Source organism: Neoarius graeffei, chromosome 4 (genome assembly GCF_027579695.1).
Source record: "Neoarius graeffei isolate fNeoGra1 chromosome 4, fNeoGra1.pri, whole genome shotgun sequence".
In the NCBI taxonomy this organism is placed as follows: Eukaryota; Metazoa; Chordata; class Actinopteri; order Siluriformes; family Ariidae; genus Neoarius; species Neoarius graeffei.
Genome location: NC_083572.1, coordinates 115,240,971 through 115,263,016, shown reverse-complemented (window position 1 = coordinate 115,263,016; position 22,046 = coordinate 115,240,971). Strand labels below are relative to the sequence as shown.

The 22,046-nt window shown below is 42.8% G+C and overlaps 1 protein-coding gene across 6 annotated transcripts in view; it reads left to right on the top strand.

Annotated features, from left to right (window-relative positions):
• The window catches only part of LOC132885537 (zinc finger protein 239-like), a 72,587-nt gene that overhangs the window by 19,555 nt on the left and 30,986 nt on the right, over positions 1-22,046 (top strand). The window contains exons 2-4 of one of the 6 annotated variants that reach the window (XM_060920293.1): positions 1,325-1,350; positions 3,806-3,903; positions 6,654-14,372. In XM_060920293.1, the coding sequence (XP_060776276.1) occupies positions 6,709-7,785 (1,077 nt within the window). In that variant the 5' untranslated portion in view covers positions 1,325-1,350; positions 3,806-3,903; positions 6,654-6,708 and the 3' untranslated portion in view covers positions 7,786-14,372. Of the gene's footprint in view, positions 1-1,324; positions 1,351-3,805; positions 3,904-6,653; positions 14,373-22,046 lie in introns of those variants that run through there. The other 5 variants (XM_060920294.1, XM_060920292.1, XM_060920296.1 and 2 more) reach the window with 5 other exon arrangements.

The window sequence follows — 22,046 nt, the reverse complement described above, 5'->3', positions numbered from 1 at the left end:
TATCATTTTCTTTGCCATGGTACAGTCTTAATTTTTCCATTTAGAGGTCTTGAAAAGGTCTTAAAAGTCTTTAAATTTGTACTTGAAAAATGTGCAGATACCCTGTAATAAAGATGCAGGCAGGCACAAACTTGGAGGGGAGGAGGTGGTTTTATTGGAGCTTCAGGTTCATACCTGGGTGTTACCCCTTTGAGAGCTGGTCCAGTGCTCACACACTCCCTACTTCCAGCCTTCTCCCCCACGAAACACTTACAAAAAACCTTTTTATACTAAATTTTGTCACCCCAAAGTTGTAACAAAGATAAGGATGGTTTCTATGGGCCTTTGAAACCTCAAACACGCACACCATCTTTTACAGCACCTACCATCCTGTCTGTTCTATGCTATAGGTTTTACCCTTTATCTGTAACCTGAGCTCTTAAATACCTGTTTTGTGACTCGGGTTTTCACACAAATCGTTGGTCTCAACTCTCTCTATCAGGCAGAGAATTATACCAGGTCTAAAATAATGAAGAGCTAAGAAAACCCTCTTAATCATTCTTCAGAAGGTAATGGAATATTTTGGAATAAATAACTTAGTTTGGGAAGGATTTTCATTTTTCAGTATATTAATTCAGCCAATTGTAGAAATGGATAAGTTTGACCATCTGTGTGTCTGAATTGGTAATTAACTGTAGGATGGGGGTCATAGTTGGCTGCGACAAGTTTATCAACCTCGGGTACGATGTAGATGCCAAGGTAGGGGAAGCAGTCTGTTGAGTTGAACGAGGATGTCAGGTCGATAGGCCTGAGCCTTTGTTTTATTGAGCAGTACGAAAGAAGCTTGAGAATTATGTATTTTATATCAAGAAAATCTTCCAAAAGTCTTGACATTTAGCTGAGCTGGGATACCCCTTGTTAAGTCTGTTAGAAAAAGGATCATCAGCATCGAGAGGTTTTCAGTTGATGAACTAATCTAAGGCCAGAGATTTCACTGTGTGACCTGACCGCTATGGCCAAAGTGAATAGGAGTGGTGAGAAAGGGCAGCCTTGACTAGCACCACGTGAAATATTGAAGGGTTTTGGAAACAACACTGTTGGTGAGAATTTCAGCGGTAGGTTGTATGTAGACAAGCTTTATCCATTTGAGGAAAGTTTCCCCACAGCCAAAATGGGTCAGAACCTCCAAGATGAGGCCACTGAACTCTATCAAAAGCCTTTTTTTTGGCATCCAGTGACAGAATGGCGGTATCTGGAGAGTCCCTTCTTTCATGTAGGACATTTTAATACTCTCCTTACTTTGTGAAATCCTTGACAAATCCATTATGATCTTGTTTTATTACAGATGGAAGCCAGTCCTCCAACCTGCAAGTAAGTGCCTTGCATAGGATTTTTATATCTGAGTTTAGCCCATTTCCCTTCTGAAGTGACTGACATCTGTCCCTTGGTTTACCTGGTTTTGGAATCCGAGTGATCAGGGCTCCTCTCAATGATGTGGAGAGCAGACCATTCTCAAATGAGTCCAAAAAAATTTCTTAAAGTGGCACTTGGAGTTTGTGTTTGAACTTATTTATAAATATCTATAGGCAGCCCAGCTGTTTTACCTGCCTTCATTTCCTCTGATATTTTGTCTGCTCCAATATGGCATCAAGGCTACCCCCAAAATCCTCTGAGATGTGAGGAAGTTCAAGATTATCAAGAAATCTAGCTTGAGCATCATAATTAATGGGGTATTCAGAGTGGTACATCAAACTGTTGGAAAGCATCATTTATCTCCAGGCGGTCTACAGTCATCTCACCTTTAGTGTCTTCAGTTGAGGTGATGGCTCTTTCTGATGGGAGTTACCTGATGCACCAAGCCGAGAATCTTCCATGTTTCTCCCCTTGGTTATAAAACATTTGTTTAAATTCCATGAAACTAACTGTGGCTCTTCCTACGGTCATTTTGTTGTATTGGGCTCTAAATATGAGCAATTTTTGATATGGATTTGTTTCGAAAGACCATGTCCAAGATGGAAATAATGCAACCAATTAGAGAACTGTTTCAGCATCTTAATGCAACTGCAATTGTGCCATAAGGAATTTGTCTAAATCGTACAAATATAAAATACAGAATCGCCATCTAGATTGACTGGGCCACTCATGTTATCTGGTTGAACCACCGACCGTCAACTTACAGAAGCAGTTAAGCTGCATTAATATTGAATAAAGTTATACAAAAATGTCATTAAACAGATATAGCAATGCCCTTGCTTGGATACAGAATGTACTTACTTGCGCCAGGAAAATAAGGTGATGGCGCTTATGTTTAGGAAAAATAAACCATAACTACTTTTCCCACATCATCTTCAAGCCACAGTTCAGTCTTCTGCTTCTGGGTAAATTACCTTGTCTAACCTTTCAAGAAAGCACTTTGCATCTGATGGATTTTCAAACATGTAGGTATGACCTCCTGTGTGTGACCCTCAAATTAGCTGGACAGATAGTGCAAAGTGAGCATTGTGCATGTGTGTGCAAATGGGCAAAAAGTCAAAGTCCTTCCCATGCCAGGATCTGGTCTTCCCAGGCAGTCTCCTGTCCCAGTACTACCCAGCTCTGTGAGGTGCATGGGTGTGGCGCTGATCTCCGTTTCAGCAGCCCTCGGCCTCTTAACTATTATATAGCTAGGGTTACGGTGGGGGGTGGGTCCTGTGGTAACCACGAGAGTTTGACTCCCTATTCACAGCATGCCTTGCCAGATGGTAGTAGGTACCATTTTTATGATGGTCTTTGGTATGATCTGACCATGAGTAGAACTTGTGATCTCCCAGTTGAGAGGTGGACATGCTAACCCCTAGACCAGCTCGCACCACAGTTGCAGTGCAAATAGGCAGTGTAGTGCAAATGGGGTGAGATGTGGATGAGAAGTTTTAGTTTCAGTTTGAACTATCAATTATTTGGGGGTAACAGTGAGTTGAGGATTCTGACTGTCTGGGGGAAGAAGCTGTTGCAGTGTCTGGTAGTGACAGTTTGAATGCTGTGGTAGCTTCTGCCAGACGGCAGGAGGGAGAACAGTGCATGTGATGGGTGGGACTTGTGCTGCACTATACTCTTGGCACAGTGGACAATGCATTTCATACAGAGTCAGGAGATGGGTGGGAGAGGGACCCTGATGAGCCTCCCTACCATCCTCATTATCTGCTGCAGGGACTTTTGTTCAGGGATGTTGTAGTTCCTGAACCAGACAGTGATGTAATAGCAGAAGACACTTTCAGTGGTCCCTCGGTAGAAGGATGCGAGGATGATAGGAGAGAGGCTGGCCACCTTCAGCTTTTGCAGAAAGTATGGATGCCATTGAGCTTTCTTTGTGCTGGTAGTGGTGTTCAGGGTCCAGGAGAGGTTTTCTTCTATGTGCACTCCCAGGAACTTCACAGTAGAGCCATTGATGTGCAGTGGAGAGTGAGCAGCAGGATTCTGTGAGGTGGTTGATTTTGGTGGTTTTGAGCCATGCAGGTACCACAGCTGTGTTCAGGGATGTGTTGAAGATGTCTGCAAGCTGATCAGCACATTCCCTGACCACCCGGCCAGATATGTTGTCAGGGCCCGCAACAAATACTGTGTTATAGTAATCACCATGTGACTTTGTGGAAACTAGTGTTCTCTCTCATTTAGTCCATGCCCTTTGATTTAGCAAACTAATTGTGGGGAAGTGTTATAGTTGAGAAACCAGCAGAGATTTAAAATCCAATTTCTTTTGCAATTGCAAAAACTACAAAGGCAACTTATGTCTTTTAAATGCTCCCGAATTGACTGAGTTCCAACTGCTCCAATACTTTTTCCATTTCAGCCCTCCTAACTGCAAGGGGCAGTGAGAATCACCTGTACTGTATATCTTCAACATTCCAAGGACTCTGATGATGACCTCACTCCGAAAATATTAATTCTGTAAGGGAGCTTATTGACATTTCTCTCCTTGCAGTGAGAATCCTATGCTAGGATATAGTGTGATTCACCAACCAGGTTAATACACAGTATCAAGTACAGCTGGCAAAATCTTCTGTGCTGAATTTGTGGAAATCAGTCCCAACAAATCTGGCTGCTAGGACTGCTCTGAGTAGTACATTTTATTCATTTGGAAGATGTTTTTATCTTGGAGCAAATAAGTATTACTCTTCTTGCTCAAGGACCTCATAGGTAGCTGCTCTTAGTCTGTTGTTCAGTAGTCCAGATCTCTGTCCATATAGTCTGAAGGGTCAATAGTTCAGTTGTCTCAGAATCATGAACCCAGAATTACCAAAAGGACCTTTTGTCACTGCAACTAAACTATTTGTTCCTAATCCCACCTGCCATAGTCAGAGGCTCCAACTCTCCCGCCATGGGCGGGAGATCTCCCGCCTTAGGGAACATTTAGAAAATTCTCCTGCTGACAACATAAAAATCGCCCGCCCGCCCTTACTATGCATGATTTAGTTAAAAAAATATATACAATTTGATCATGGCCGCAGCCAGCTCTGAGGCCCCTGCGGTCCGGACCTCAGCCATTTTTAAGAGCTGAAAATACATTTGTACGCTAAATATTCAACTGGATAAAAAAATAAAGAATAACATTAAAACGTCTACGGAAAAAGTGCATTGTTAATGATGTTAAACGTTGATTCTGTCTTCTGTGTCTGTTTGGTGCGCGCGGCTCTGAGACCAAGAACACAAAAGCGAATGAGTGCACGACTCAGGGGAGGAACGCAGTGCAGGAGACACAGGGTTTTCATGGTAACCATCAGCGCACTTTCATCAAGCTGTTCAATTTACATTTTCGAAGCAGCGCAGTTTTGTCCTCATTGTTTGGGCCAGATCAAACCATTAAACAAGCTTAAATTATTCTTACCCTTGCTACATTTTTTTTTTCAAAACTGATGATATTCAGTTCAAACACCATTAAAAGTAATTTCAGGAATAGATCTCTTGTGTGATGTGTAATTCACCCTCTCATTTAAATATGGCGAACATTTTTCGCGCATTATGGACCCCTGTGATTTTTAAAATGCTGGCTACGGCCCTGACCTTGATCCGTTTATGTTGACGAAAATTAATAGTTGACTTTCCGCTTTTCGTGTGTCTGACATTGTATGGGTGGGCTCAAGTGTGTACCCCGCAGTATATGCCGATTCCCCAGTCTGTACACCAATCGGCGTAACGGGGATTGGAGTGAATGCCGGAGGCATGCGCACGCAGATCAAGCGCACATATGAATCGAGTGGAATTCGGTACGCCGCGGGGTCACACTGAGCCACCCAATGTCTTAGCAGTTACCGATAAAGCATACAGATGGCACTATTAATGATATGCATGAGAGAATGAGAAAACCCACAACACTCAACCATTTTGTTTGGGTTTTTTTGCGTCTGCATTTATCGCCTGCTCGTCTTTAACTTTATGTTCTCTTGAATGAGATAATGAAACGAAGTTCCGTTGGTGGAAATGGTGAAAGCCAAACTACGAAGAAAAAATATCAGAAAATCACCAAGATAAAGTTCGGATTGCCCATCGCGATGGTCGCCAGGGACGAATGGCGGACTGTTTTGGACGGCAGCAAGACGACCCTATATCTGACAAGGCTAGTTCACCAGATCAGACGTTAGATTCTAACTAACTTGTCTGACTTTTTTTTTTGTCTGACTTTTACTAACTTTGAATATTATTAGAAGAACATTATCATCAGAGGGTCTACCATTGGCAATTTATAATAGTCATGATTGACATTAACATTGACTTTAGGCATATTAAAGTTTGGTCTATAGTCACTGGATTTATCTAGATCCGTTGCTATTAATGTGGTGAATCATTCATTCATATAACTCGCCTTCGCGCCTACGGCGCTCAAACTTGTCTCCCTCCGAGCTACTCGCAGAGAGGGAGAATTTCCCAAGTTGGAGCCTCTGCATAGTTGGTGAAAATCATGCCCTGAGGCCACTAGCAGGCATCCAAGTTCCCCCTGTCCATCTTGCAGAGTGGGTCCTAAACAGTGCTCCCCATCCACTGGAAGTGCCACAGAGCACGACCCTGAAGAGCACTGGCTAGTGATGGGACACTTTATAGCCAAAAACAATGGTTATTAACGACATCAGATCAATGGATCTTGATGGCACTATTGCAGGGATACAGACTGAAGTTCTTCCCCAGCCTTTTCTCACCCAAGGTGCAACTGAAAAATATACCCCATGGTTCTGTTCAGTATACTCCCTTCTTCAAAAGAAGAGTCCTGTGCCTTCTGATATTATGGCATTTAATACCCAGGTAATTGTTCCCACCTCCAGTGGTTGGGGTGATCAAACGGAATGCTAATCATATGTGTCACCATGGTTCTATGAACCCTGGATATCTGACGAGGTTCCTTGTTATTTGGAACCAGCACCAACCTGCTGAGTCCACATTACTTGATGGAATAATAGGAATGAGGAAAGTCTCTCTCTCTCTCTCTCTCTCTCTCTCTCTCTCTCTCTCTCTCTCTCTCTCTTAATAAACCACTAAAAGCTGAGGTCCTGGCACTTCTAAAATTCCCTCCAGAACAAACCAGTTACTTTCCTGCCAGGAAAGCTGTTACATAGTTCTGAATTTCAGTTTATAAAATTAACAAATACTGATGACCTGTTTTTAAATGTTGAATCATTGTCTTTTTTTTTTACCTTTTTCTGATCCAGATTTGAGGGGTGTTTTTTGTGTCTACAGCTGCAAGAACATAGAGGTCCTGCTAAGATGAAGTCAGACAAGATTGAATATAAGAATCTGGTATCTGCAGAGCACTCCAGTAGTCACCAAAACTCATCTGGTTCTTCCCCCAGTAACACCTCTCATAGACGAATGCAAAAAAACCTTTACTCGGAGTGTGAGAGGAGTTTTGGTCAAAAGAGTACTCTCAAAGAGCACCAGCTTGTTCACACAGGAGAGAAGACACATCACTGTTCACAGTGTGGAAAGAATTTTACTAGCCAGAGTAGTCTCCTGCGACATCAGCGCATTCACACCGGAGAGAAGCCGTATCGCTGTTCAGAGTGTGAAAAGAGCTTTAGTGACAGAGGTCATCTTGGACGACACCTGCGAGTTCATACAGGAGAGAAGCCGTATCAGTGCTCACAGTGTGGGAAGAGTTTTACACAACGGGGTAATCTACAAAAACACCTGACTATTCACACAGGAGATAAACCGTATCCCTGCTCAGAGTGTGGGAAGAGTTTTACACAAGGAAGTGATCTCCAACAACACCAACGCATTCACACGGGGGAGAAACCCTATTACTGTTCAGTGTGTGGGAAGAGTTTGACCAGCTATAATAATTTCTACCGACACCAGCGCATTCACACAGGAGAGAAGCCGTATCAGTGTTCACACTGTGGGAAGAGTTTCAGGAACCAGAGTAATCTGCAAGAACACCAACGCATTCACACAGGAGAGAAACCATATCACTGCTCACAGTGCAGGAAGAGTTTTAGGAACCAGAGTAATCTCCAGCAACACCGACGCATTCATACAGGAGAGAAGCCCTATCACTGCTCGCAGTGCGGGAAGAGTTTTAGAATACAGAAGAACTTTAAGAGACACCAACGCATTCACACAGGAGAGAAGCCATATTACTGCTCACAGTGCAGGAAGAGCTTCAGGAATCAGAGTAATCTCCAGCAACACCAACGCATTCATACAGGAGAGAAGCCCCATCACTGTTCACAGTGCGGGAAGAGTTTTAAGACACGGAGGAACTTTAAGAGACACCAACGCATTCACACAACTGAGAATGAAGATATGCAGAAGTTCTCATCAGAAATTATGGGAATTTAATTAGTTATATTCTAAGTCCTTATTTTGGGTGAAATAATATTGTTGAACTACTTTATACAGTGGTATGCAAAAGTTTGGGCACCCCTAGTCAAAATTGCTGTTACTGTGAACAGTTAAGCAAGTTGAAGATGAAATGATCTCCAAAAGGCATAAAGTTAAAGATGACTCATTCCCTTTATATTTTAAGCAAAAAAAAAAATTCATCTTTTACATTTTTAAAATTACAAAAAAGGAAAAGGGCCCGAAGCAAAAGTTTGGGCACCCTGCATGGTCAGTGCTTAGTAACCCCCCCCCCCCCCTTGGCAAGTATCACAGCTTGTAAACACTTTTTGTAGCCAGCTAATAATCTTTCAGTTCTTACCTGGGGGATTTTCACACATTCGTCCTTGCAAAAGGCTTCCAGTTCTACAAGTTTCCTGGGCTGTCTTGCATGCACTGCTCTTTTGAGATCTATCCACAGATTTTCAATGATGTTTAGGTCAGGGGACTGTGAGGGCCCGGGCAAAACCTTCAGCTTGGGCCTCTTGAGGTATTCCATTGTAGATTTTGAGGTGTGTTTTGGATCATCGTCTTATTGTAGGACCTGTCCTCTTTTTAACTTCAGCTTTTTTACAGATGGTGTGATGTTTGCTTCTAGAATTTGTTGGTATTTATTCAAATCCATGCTTCCCTCGACCAATGAAATGTGCCCTGTGCCACTGGCTGCAACACAACCCCAAAGCATGATGGATCCACACCCATGCTTCAGAGTTGGAGAGGTGTTCTTTTCCTGGAATTTGGCACCCTTTTTTCTCCAAACATACCTTTGCACATTGTGGCCCAAAAGTTTTATTTTGATTTCATCAGTCCACAGGATTTGTTTCCAAAATGCATCAGGCTTATTTAGATGTTCATTTGCAAACTTCAGACGTTGAATTTTGTGGCTCGGATGCAGGAACGGTTTTCTTCTGATGACTCTCCCATGAAGGTCATATTTGTTCAGGTGTTGCTGCATAGTAGAACAGTGCACCACCACTCCAGGGTCTGCTAAATCTTTCTGAAGGTCTTTTGCAGTCCAACAGGGGTTTTTATTTGCCTCTCTAGCAATCCAACGAGCAGTTCTTTCAGAAAGTTTTCTTCATCTTCCAGACCTCACCTTGATCTCCACTGTTTCTGTTAACTGCCATTTCTTGATAACATTACAATCTGAGGAAACAGCTACCTGAAAACACTTTGCTACGTTCTTGTAGCCTTCTCCTGCTTTGTGAGCATCAATTATTTTATTATTCAGAATGCGAGGGAGTTGCTTAGAGGAGCCCATGGCTGTTGAGTTTAGGGACAAGTTTGAGGAGTCAGAGAATTTATACAGCTTTGAAATCTGCATCATCTGACCTTTCCTAATGAAGAATTTGAACAAGCCACAACTCAGTAAGCTAATTAAGGTCTGGAACCTTGGTAAAAGTTACCTGAGAACTCTAATGTATTGGGGTGCCCAAACTTTTGCATGGTGTTCCTTTTCTTTTTTCACTCTCCAGTTGTACAAAACAAAAATAATGCACAAATCCTGCAGAAAACGCTGAAAAGAAATGCCATCTTTACCTTTATGCCTTTTGGTGATCAGTTCATCTTCTGCTCGCTTAACTATTCACAGTAACAGACATTTTCAGTAAGGGTGCACAAACCTTTGCATGCTACTGTATAGCACTGTGTAAAATACAACACTGATCCTAAAAATGTTGAAACACTGTGTGTACAACATAAATAAAAACAAAATGCAATGATTTTGGAAAAACTTTTCAACCTATATTCACTACATACAATACGAAGACAAGATATTTAATGTTCAAATGGAAACTTTTTTTCTTTAAACATTCATTCAGTCTGAATCTGATGCCTGCAACACGTTTCAAAGAAGTTGGGACAAGAACATGTTTACATTATCACTTTTTCTTTTAATAACACTCAGTAAGTATTTGGAAACTGAGGACACTACTAATGCATCTCAAAAAATTAGAATATTATGAAAAGTTCAATATCTTCCATCAGAGGGCGGCACGGTGGTGTAGTGGTTAGCGCTGTCGCCTCACAGCAAGAAGGTCCTGGGTTCGAGCCCCGTGGCCAGCGAGGGCCTTTCTGTGTGGAGTTTGCATGTTCTCCCCGTGTCCGCGTGGGTTTCCTCCGGGTGCTCCGGTTTCCCCCACAGTCCAAAGACATGCAGGTTAGGTTAACTGATGACTCTAAATTGAGCGTAGGTGTGAATGTGAGTGTGAATGGTTGTCTGTGTCTATGTGTCAGCCCTGTGATGGCCTGGCGACTTGTCCAGGGTGAACCCCGCCTTTCGCCCGTAGTCAGCTGGGATAGGCTCCAGCTTGCCTGCGACCCTGTAGAACAGGATAAAGCGGCTAGAGATAATGAGATGAGATCTTCCATCAGTTATTTAAGAAAGTGAAATTTTAATATATTCGAGACTCCTTAACACGTAAGCTAAACTGTTTCAAGCATTTTTCTGTTTTCTGTGGCCTATAGTGCAAAATGAAATTCTCATATTGAGTAAAACAGTATAAATACCACGTATCAACACAGGAAGGGAGAGACGACTGTTCCCTGTGGTACCCCAGTATTGCTGGCCACCTTATCAAACACGGTGTTGTAAGCATACATATTGTGGCCTGCTGGACAGGTAATTAACAAGCCAGGACATGAAGGGGGCCTCCATATTCATCACCATCAGCTCCTCACCCAGACGCACTGGCTGGATGGTGTTGAAAACACTGGAAAAGTCAAAGAACATTACCCTCACGGTGCTCGCCAGTTTGTTCAGCTAGAAGTAGGAACAGTCCCGCAGGTAGATTTATGGTGTCCTCAACTCTGAGTTGGGGCTGGTAGGTGAACTGGAAATGGTCTAAGAATGGTCTGACCATGGGCTGGAGCTGCTCAAGAACAAGTCTCTCCAGGGTCTTCATGATGTGAGATGTTCATGCCGCTGGCCTGTAAATCTTGGAGCCACTGGAGCGAGGTGTCTTCGGCACTGGGATGAGGCATGACGTCTTCCACATCACGGGAACCTTTTTGAAGACTTGGGTTGATGTTGAAGACATGATGAAGCATTCCACATAGCTGGGGCACAGGCTTTGAGCACCCTGGGGCTGACACTCGAGAAGTCCAAGAAGAGGATCCTCACTGTGCCATTTCCCTTATCCAGATGCGAGTGGGCTCGGTGTAGCAGGTAGAGGATGCACTCAGTGAGCCCATCAATGGCCTGTCCATGTGGTTCACATAGTGCCTGCCAGTCTGTTGTCTCAAAATGACCCTGAAGTGTCTCCTAGGCCTTCTGTGACCAACTCCCCACTGTCCTTGTGGTTGCAGGCTGTCTTTTCACGAGGGACATGTAGCAGGGGTTTGGGTGTTTTAGTTTGGAGTCCAGCTGTGGTGGTATGAATATCGTATGCCAACTTTGGGTTGGCCAAGGGTGGGACGTAGACAGCTACGATGATGGCATAAGACATTTTCCCTGGACAAATAATATGGATGGAGTCCTACAGTTAACAGTTCAATGTCTGGGCAACAAATGCTTTCCTTGGTCATAATGTGACCAGGATTGCACCATCTGTTGTCAACAAGAACAGTAAATGCCGCCTGTCCTTCCCGCTTCCCACTCTCGATGCTGTTGCTGTTTGCCCGCACAGTCTGAAAGCCCTTGATGGAGATGTGGTCGGGGATATCCTGGTGTAACCATGATTCTGTAAAACACGTGATGTTGCACTCAAACTCCCTTTGGCTCCTCCATTTTGTTAGCCAAAATTTGTTGAAGTTTTGAATGTGAAATTCTTTCCCATTTTTGCTTGATATATGCATTCAGTTGCACAACAGTCCGGGGTTTCTGTTGTATTTTGCACTTCATAATGCACCACACATTTTCAGTAGGCAGCAGGCAGATCAGTTTAGCACCTGCACTCTTTTACTACAAAGTCATGGCGCTGTACTACATGCAGAATGTGGCTTGGTGTTACCTTGCTTGAATAAACAGGGACATCCCTAGAAAAAGAGGTCATCTGGATGGCAGCATATATTTTCTCCAAAACCTGTATGTACATTTCGGCATTAATGGAGCCTTCACAAATGTGCAAATTACCCATGGCAGCAAAGATTTCACAACTGTTCCCAGTCTGTTATTTGCCCATGCAGTTTTTCACAAAGTAGTGAACCTCACCCCATCATTGCTTGTCAAATTTTAGCCTTTGGAGGAGGCTCTTTCATATCCAATCATGATACTATTATCTGTAGAATATTCCAAATGGGTGTTGTTTGGTTGTTTGTTTTTTAAAATGAGTATTCCACACCTTTCCCCATCTTTTGTTGCCCCTGCTCCATCTTTTTGGAACATTTTGCACACATCAAATTCAGAATGAGCGTATACCGTAGGTGCTAAAGAAGGCAACTGGACTTGCTTGAATTCCTTTAAGATGTTTCGCCTCTCATCCGAAAGGGACCCTAACATTAGGGACCATTTGTTAGGGACCCTCTTGGCTGCTAACACTGTTCACACCTGGCCTCCAGTGACCCTAACAACCTACAGGATGACATAGAGGGTCAACGACCCATGTGACCTCAGCGACGCTCCTTAGGGTTGCTTTTGGTCCACTAGAGGATAAATACCTGGAACTCCCCACGAGTCAGACAGAAGTGAAGAAGCCTTTCGGATGAGAGCTGAAACATCTTCAAGCAAATCCAGTTGCCTTCTTTAGCACCTACTGTACGGTTACAATGACCTGAGAACCTTCACAGACATAAAGGTGTATATTTACAAAAAGCAAAGTTTCTCAGTTTGAACATTTTAAATATCTTGTCTTATGTGCTGTATCCAATTGAATATAGGGCAAAAAGGATTTGCAAATCATTGCATGCTGTTTTATATTTTACACAGCATCCCAGCTGTTTTAGAATCAGGGTTGTACTTGGGCCCATGTAAAGAAATGCTGTAAAGCAAAGATGCCTTCAAAACTAATGAAGCAAACATTTCGACATCAAAATAACTATAGTACTTTCAATGGTCAGTATTTTGTTTGAAGCTTTGTCTTTCAATGGTTCGTTAGCCGTCTCAGGTGCACTTTGTGCAGCTGTTTAAGGATCTGGGCTCGGAAGTTTTGTCTAAGCAGTTCTTCTGGACTCTTCTTCATTTTTGACTCCCTTCTGTTTGTGCAGGTAACGTGATATTCTTCAGTAATTTTTTTTTTTTGTCTCAAACGTATGGCTTATTGTCCTGATTGATGTACAAAGTTTGTTTTTGTTTGTTTACATTTGCAAAAAGAAAAACAATTTTCTGGAAGTCTGAAATGTTTTTACTGACCCGGTAATGAAGCTGTCCAAAAAAACAACAAAAAACCCACCTATAACCAGATCTGTATGAAACAAAATTACTGTCGAAGACCTTTTTTTTTTTTTTTTTTTCAGCACTGTACATCCTGGTGGAGTTGTAAATATTCTGGAGCAGTTGGGGTTTATCACTATCAAAAGAATTATTAAAAATTATTAGGGTGAGACAAATTATTCCAGATTGTTGCAAGATTAGTGACGGAAGGAGCAGGTGTTTTCAGTACATTATGAATGCATGTCCAAGTTGGATACATTTGATAATGCAAGACATCAAGATTAAACCTGGAGCGAGTCGAGCACAGACTGCTGAAAAAACATTAACAGTGACACCTTTGTTTTAGTCAGCATTAACTTTTATAATAGTTTGTGCTACAGTAACTCTTCTGTTGGATTGGACCATATGGGCTAGCCTTCATGCCCCATGTGAATCAATGAACCTTCGAGGCCCATGACCCGGTCACCGGTTGTCCTTTGGATCCTTGGACCACTTTTGTTCAGTACTAACCACTGCGCACCAGGAACACGCCACAGGATGAGCTATTTTGGAGATGTTCAGACCCTGTCATCTTACCATCACAATTTTGTCAAAGTCACTCAGATCCTTACACTCACCCATTTTTCCTGCTTCCAGCACATCAACTTCAAGAACTGACTGTTCTCTTGCTGCCTAATAAACTCCGCCCCTCGACAGGTGCCACTGTAATGAGATCATCAATATTACTCACTTCTTCACCTCTCTGTGGGTTTAATGTTATGGCTGGTGTGTGTGTGATACACGCACCTGTCATACTTTTGAATATATTTATTGAAATTAGTTATTCATTTACAAAGTCAGGATTTGACCATACAGTACCAGTCAGAAGTTTGTACACCCCCACTCTACTCATTTACAGGTGTTTCTGTATTGTGACGATTCTCTACCCTGTAGAACAAAACTGAAGACATCAAAACTATGAAATAACATCTGGAATTATGTGGTAAACAAAAAAAAGTGCTAAAAACAAAATATGTTTGATATTTTAGGTTCTTCAGCGTATCCAGTGTTTCCCTTGATGATGCTTTGCACACTATTGTTATTATCTTAACCAGCTTCATGAGGGAGTCAACTGGAACGCTTTTCAATTAACAGGTGTGTCTCATCAAAAGGTTGTTAGTGGACGAGGGTTTGAGATCCAACATCCATCCATCCATTATCTGTAGCTGCTTTATCCTGTTCTACAGGGTCGCAGGCGAGCTGGAGCCTATCCCAGCTGACTACGGGTGAAAGGCGGGGTTCACCCTGGACAAGTCGCCAGGTCATCACAGGGCTGACACATAGACACAGACAACCATTCACACTCACATTCACACCTACGCTCAATTTAGAGTCACCAGTTAACCTAACCTGCATGTCTTTGGACTGTGGGGGAAACCGGAGCACCCGGAGGAAACCCACGCGGACACGGGGAGAACATGCAAACTCCGCACAGAAAGGCCCTCGTCGGCCACGGGGCTCGAACCCGGACCTTCTTGCTGTGAGGCGACAGTGCTAACCACTACACCACTGTGCTGCCCTGAGATCAAACAGTCAATAGTAAATAATACAAATACAATAAATGGCCCTGGAACACAGCTGTAGTAATCCATATTATGTCAAGAACCGAACAACTAAGTAAAGAGAAACGACCGCCATCATGACTTTCAGACAGGAAGTGACCTTTTAATTAATAAAAATAAATAAAAAAAACACTGAAGTAGAAGGCATGTACAAACATTTGACTGTTACTGCATATTTCTAATTAAGAATGTTTAGTACTTCCATATGTCTTTTTTTTTTTTTTAATAAAATACTGATACCTCTCTGTGACATCTGTTAAAATGACTGATGCAAAGATTAGATTTCTTGAGGTAGTGCATACGGAAAACTATTTTCGAGCAATAATGGCTGTTCCATCCAAAATACATTTAACTTTTATTATTCTGTCAAACACTTCTATCCAAAGACAAATGAACAGTTGACAGTTAAGGGTCTTCTTCAGGGGCCCTACAGTGCAGTTTCCTCATCAGTGTTTATTTTCTGATCTGATCTGATCTAATCAGATAGTGGAGGTCCAAATGTCTGCGATGCTCCTGCTCAGTCACATTATCAACACAGAAAAAATAGCGATTAAACACATGGGATAGATAGAATTTAAATTGGAGAAATGACAAAAAGAAAAAGAAGAAAATCGAAAGGCATTAATATTAAGACATTTATTGAACAGAATGTGATGCTTGTGTTTTAATGCCATGAGTGACTTTTACCTATGATGAGATTGAATTTAAATTCCCATTAATATAAGATTCTGGGTCATTCCCAAAACTCAGTTCTCATTTTGAAAGCATAAATTAATGCTAAAAATATTTCGACATTCAGGACATGATTTTAAATGTTAATTCTAAATATAAGCAAAACAAAAAAGGAACACTAGTCTGTAGAAAACTAAATTTAGTTTACATGATGCCGCATATAATTCAGTATTATTATTATTATTATTATTATTGTTAAGTGTGTAAATCCAGTCTTGGTGAAAACCGTTCAGTGTGAGGTTGGGGTAGTGCACTTTGAGTAAATACAGGATGGCTGGTCATGTTTGCATGTTGTGCAGGAACAGACCACAGAGTACAGTTTGTGTAAAATGATGGATTCGTTCAAACACCAAGAAACTACATAAGTGCAAGTGTCCAAAAATGCTTAGCCAGAGATGAATACCAAGTGTTCTAATTTCAAGTTCAAAATGTTTATCATCATATGCACAGTAAGGACATGTCCTCTTGCACAATGAAATTCTTAGGTTGCTGTCCACCATAAATGCCAATTACAAATAAATAAATAGGCAGAAGAAATAATACAAAGTAACGGCAATGTAGTGCAAAATAAAAGCCAAAAAACCCCAAAACAGCAACCCAGTACAGTACTGGCTTCATGTCCTGTAAAGTCAAATAAACAATGGGAATAGAAGCTGGGTATGAGTCTGATTACACTGGATTTCTCTCCCCTTTGGTTTTCAGGCCTTCAACTGGAGAAGGGACTGAAGGCATCATTTTACGGGAGGCTTGTCCTCCTTATAAAGGACTGTACTTTATCGTTTCTTTATAGTTTCTTCTTTTCTACTGCATTAAGTGTTGAATGCAGTCACGCGTACATGGAAGCCTTGAGTGTTCGACCCTGGCAGTGGGAATTTTTTGGATGCTGGGAAAGTGAAATTACCGGATTTAATTAAGACTGAAATGGATGTTTTGCGCTTCGCCATTTCGAGCTAGCTTTTGGAGAGCCAGTGCGCAGGCCAGGGGGGCAAGAAAGTCACTTTTGGACAACTTGTCTCCAGTTCCATCAACATTTTTGATATTATGCATGTGGTTCTTACTACATTCAAACATGCGCTGACATTTGGAGCCACAACTGTGATGTGAAAGAATGCTTTACATTCTTCAATATGGAGAAAATATTTTCTGAGCCAAGATGCACCTACTGGCCACTTTATTAGGAACACCCCTACACCCACCTCCTCTTTTGTTTTCTGCAGTTCTCTAATCAGCCGATCCCTCACAGGGCCGTAACCAGGATTTTTCAAATACCGAGGTCAAACACTGCGATACATCTTATTTGCCAAAAAAAAAAGTCCTAATATGGTGACTTTTCATACATTTTGGAAACGAGTCAAAATCACAAGCCCAACAAGATGAACATGTAGGTGAACATGTTTATTTTAACAATTTCAAAACTGCACGATCACAAAAGTATTTTGTGTGCGCGCGTGAGTGTTTGAGTGAGTGAGTGAGTGAGTGAGTGAGTGAGTGATGGAGTGTGAGTGAGTGAGTGTTTGAGTGAGTGAGAGTGAGTGATGGAGTGTGAGTGAGTGAGTGAGTGATGGAGTGTGAGTGAGTGAGTGATGGAGTGTGAGTGAGTGTGAGTGAGTGAGTGAGTGATGGAGTGTGAGTGAGTGAGAGTGAGTGATGGAGTGTGAGTGAGTGAGAGTGAGTGTTTGAGTGAGTGAGTGAGTGATGGAGTGTGAGTGTTTGAGTGAGTGAGTGAGTGATGGAGTGTGAGTGAGTGAGTGAGTGTGAGTGAGTGTGAGTGTTTGAGTGATGGAGTGAGTGAGTGAGTGATGGAGTGAGTGAGTGAGTGATGGAGTGTGTGAGTGAGTGAGTGTGAGTGAGTGATGGAGTGTGAGTGAGTGAGTGAGTGAGTGATGGAGTGTGAGTGAGAGTGAGTGATGGAGTGTGAGTGAGTGTTTGAGTGAGTGAGTGAGTGAGTGAGTGAGTGAGTGAGTGAGTGATGGAGTGTGAGTGAGAGTGAGTGATGGAGTGTGAGTGAGTGTTTGAGTGAGTGATGGAGTGTGAGTGAGTGAGTGAGTGAGTGAGAGTGAGTGTTTGAGTGAGTGATGGAGTGTGAGTGAGTGAGTGAGTGAGTGAGTGAGTGAGTGAGTGAGTGAGTGTGAGTGATGGAGTGTGAGTGTGAGTGATGGAGTGTGAGTGAGTGAGAGTGAGTGATGGAGTGTGAGTGAGTGTTTGAGTGAGTGATGGAGTGTGAGTGAGTGAGTGAGTGAGTGAGTGAGTGAGTGAGTGAGTGATGGAGTGTGAGTGAGTGAGTGAGTGTGAGTGTTTGAGTGAGTGATGGAGTGTGAGAGTGAGTGAGTGAGTGAGAGTGAGTGATGGAGTGAGTGAGAGTGAGTGATGGAGTGTGAGAGTGAGTGAGTGAGTGAGAGTGAGTGATGGAGTGAGTGAGAGTGAGTGATGGAGTGTGAGTGAGTGAGTGATGGAGTGTGAGTGAGTGAGTGATGGAGTGTGAGTGAGTGAGTGATGGAGTGTGAGTGAGTGAGAGTGAGTGAGTGATGGAGTGTGAGTGTTTGAGTGAGTGAGTGATGGAGTGAGTGATGGAGTGAGTGAGTGATGGAGTGTGAGTGAGTGATGGAGTGTGAGTGAGTGAGAGTGAGTGATGGAGTGTGAGTGAGTGTTTGAGTGAGTGATGGAGTGTGAGTGAGTGTGAGTGATGGAGTGTGAGTGAGTGATGGAGTGTGAGTGAGTGAGTGATGGAGTGTGAGTGAGTGAGTGATGGAGTGTGAGTGAGTGAGGTGAGTGAGTGAGTGAGTGAGTGAGTGAGTGAGTGATGGAGTGTGAGTGAGTGAGTGTGAGTGTTTGAGTGAGTGAGTGATGGAGTGAGTGAGTGATGGAGTGAGTGAGTGATGGAGTGTGAGTGAGTGATGGAGTGTGAGTGAGTGATGGAGTGTGAGTGATGGAGTGTGAGTGAGTGAGTGATGGAGTGTGAGTGAGTGAGTGTGAGTGATGGAGTGTGAGTGAGTGAGTGAGAGTGAGTGAGTGAGTGAGTGATGGAGTGTGAGTGAGTGAGAGTGAGTGAGTGTTTGAGTGAGTGAGAGTGAGTGATGGAGTGTGAGTGAGTGAGTGTGAGTGTGTGAGTGAGTGAGAGTGAGTGTTTGAGTGAGTGATGGAGTGTGAGTGAGTGATGGAGTGTGAGTGAGTGAGAGTGAGTGATGGAGTGTGAGTGAGTGAGTGAGAGTGAGTGTTTGAGTGAGTGAGTGAGAGTGAGTGATGGAGTGTGAGTGAGTGAGTGAGTGATGGAGTGTGAGTGAGTGAGTGATGGAGTGTGAGTGAGTGAGTGAGTGATGGAGTGTGAGTGAGTGAGTGATGGAGTGTGAGTGAGTGAGTGTGAGTGAGTGAGTGTGAGTGAGTGAGTGAGAGTGAGTGTTTGAGTGAGAGTGAGTGAGTGAGAGTGAGTGATGGAGAGTGAGTGAGTGAGAGTGAGTGATGGAGTGTGAGAGTGAGTGAGTGAGAGTGAGTGATGGAGTGTGAGTGAGTGAGTGATGGAGTGTGAGTGAGTGAGTGAGTGAGTGAGAGTGAGTGTTTGAGTGAGTGATGGAGTGTGAGTGAGAATGAGTGAGTGAGTGAGAGAGAGTGTGTGAGTGAGTGAGTGAGTGAGTGAGTGAGTGAATGAGTGAGTGAGTGAGTGAGAATGAGTGAGTGAGTGAGAGAGAGTGACAACGCAATCTAGCCGAGCCTGAATGGACTTCAATTGCTTTTTAAAAAATATCTGCCCTTTTCAATAGCAAAATACTAGACGGTTATTGCACAAAACCGACTAAACCGCTCCATTGGGAGACTGAGCCTCACTGGAGATGGGAGTCAATAAGAGGGGCGGGACAAGACTTCCCGAGAGGAGGCTCATCTCCAGCTGCTGATTGGAGGAGGAGCTGTGAACGCGGCTGGGCTGCTCATGATTGACAGAAAGCAGTCAGAGGCGGGACATCATGTTGTAAATAAAATGTGAACATAAGTTTGCTACCCGTTTTCATTTCCGTTCGAAAATACAACCAATGATCAAAACAACAGTGTCTTGTGTTCCCGTTAGCCTATAGTCTGGTAAGTTAGCAAAATAGCTCAAGTCTCGTCAGCACCAATAACTTCATAAACAACAGGTCACGACTGTCCAGCCTTTTCTGATCTGAAACGCACCAAATCACATCGAGAGAGAGAATAAAAGAGTTTGTGCCGCCTGGAAAACGAAAATCCTATCTAGCTAAGTGGCTTCCACTGTTGTTGCTTGAAATGCTAATTAAAATTGCACTGTTAATGATCATAAGCATTCCGGACTGGCAAAATTAACTCCCCTTCTTCCCTCTTTCTTTTTCTCTCACTTGTTGACTTCCCAGAGCTGAGTTTGGTTTGTTTTAGTGGAGTAGACTTCTTCATCTTATGTCAGTTTTCAGATTCCACGATTAATTGACAAACTGCCTGGCTGCGGAGTCGGACCTTGATGAGAACACTTCTCAGCTCTTGTGTATCCCGCGGTGCTGAGCTGACTATCGCGAGGCTGCCGGATATGAAATGTTTCCAATGTCGGATATTTCAGCTTCGTTTAAAAATGAGTATGTGGACTTTATTTTTAGACAAACAAATGAGAACAGGGGGATGCAAGCTGAATTTAGAATTTTCCACCGATCAAAGTCAGAACGATTTTCATCATGTATTAATTTCACATTTCTGAGTGAAAAAAAAATACCGTGGGAAAAAAATGCCGAGGACATGAGCTCGGTGTCCTCAATGGTAGTTACGGCCCTGGTCCCTCGCCAGCAGCACGATGCATCAAATCCCACAGAGTGGAACTGATGGGAAGATGCTTCAATTACAGATATATCATGACCCAAAGTTTACCACAAAAGGAACCCAAGAGCTTCTTAAGGCAAAGAAATTGAGTGTTGTCAAATGGTTGAGTCAGTCGATCCAGTTGAGCTGCTTTTCATTTACGGAAGACAAAACTGAAGGGAGAAAAACCCACAAATAAGCAGCAACTGAAGGCTGCAGTAAAGACCTGGCAAAGCATCTCAAGGGAGGAAACTCAGCATTTGGTGATGTTCATGGGTTCCAAATTGCAAAAGATTTGCATACAATTATTAAAAATGAGACTAATATACACTCACTGGTCACTTTATTAGAAACACCCCCACATCCCCCTGCAGTTCTGTAATCAGCCGATCCCTCGCCAGCAGCACGATGCATCAAATCCCACAGATACAAATCAGGAGCTTCAGTTAATGTTCACAATGTTCAAACATCAGAACGGGAAACACTGTGATCTCACAGTGTGACTTTCTCTCACTGTGGTCTGGGTGTTGGTTTGATCCAGATGGACTGGTTTGAGTATTTCAGAAGCTGCTGATCTCCTGGGGTTTTCACACACAACAGTCTCTAGAGTTTACACAGAATGGTGCAGAAAACAAAAAACACTGAGTGAGTGAGCGACAGTTCTGTGGGTGGAAACAAACGCCTTGTTGATAAGAGAGGGTCAGAGGGAAATGGACAGATTGGTTCGAGCTTTTTTGCCAGGAAGGATATAGTAACTCATATAATCACTCTTTACAACCGTGGTGAGCAGAAAAGCATCTCAGCATGCAACAGCAGAAGAACACATTGGGTTCCACTCCTGCAACCAAGAACAGCGATCTTAGAATCAACAACACGTTCCTATTAAAGTGGCTGGGGAGGGTATGATCAGAGCAGAAAATTTTAATGAGTGGAAGGAACATCTTTTGAGGAGATCCAACTCATCAGCAAACAGAAGACTTCAAGTGTACTAAATTAAGGCGTGATTGAATTTCTTTTTCGTGTTTTAGAGTATGAGGTTGGTCAAGGGATGCTTATATTTGTTGGGTAGTCCCACTGTGTTATCCTGTTTTGTTATCCTGTGTTGTTTCGTGAGTTTTATAATAGCCAGCCGAGAGGACAGTATGTGCTTTCGACGTTGCCCTGCCCATGTGAGATTCTGTTCTTCAGTAGAACTCTCCACTTGCATGTGTTTTATTAGCAGCAGCTTCTCCAGAGCATTGGATGGGTGACCTTGACAGAGTTTAAATGCTTGCTTTGTCACTCAGTGTTGTTGGCTCTGTTGAAATCATTCTCACATAGTTGCTATCATGCAATGTGATGATGTGGATGGTACATGTTTACTGGACTTTGTTGATCAGTTCGTGTGAGATCTTATCCCACCACTCCTGTGGAGGACGGACCCATATGGACAAGCGTAAGTCACAATTGGAAGATGGTTCTGGACACCTACAGTTCTGCTCTGATGGTTTTGGACTCCAATCCCCATGATAACTTTAGGACTGCAGTTGTCATGAACAGTTTTACACTAAAGTCTCCATCAATAAACAGTTTATAACTTCAACAAAACAGACTTCCTGTTAAACTATAATCAAATCAAATCAAGTTTATTTGTACAGCGCTTTTAACAATAAACATTGTCGCAAAGCAGCTTTACAGAATTTGAACGACTTAAAACATGAGCTAATTTTATCCCTAATCTATCCCCAATGAGCAAGCCTGTGGCGACGGTGGCAAGGAAAAACTCCCTCAGACGACATGAGGAAGAAACC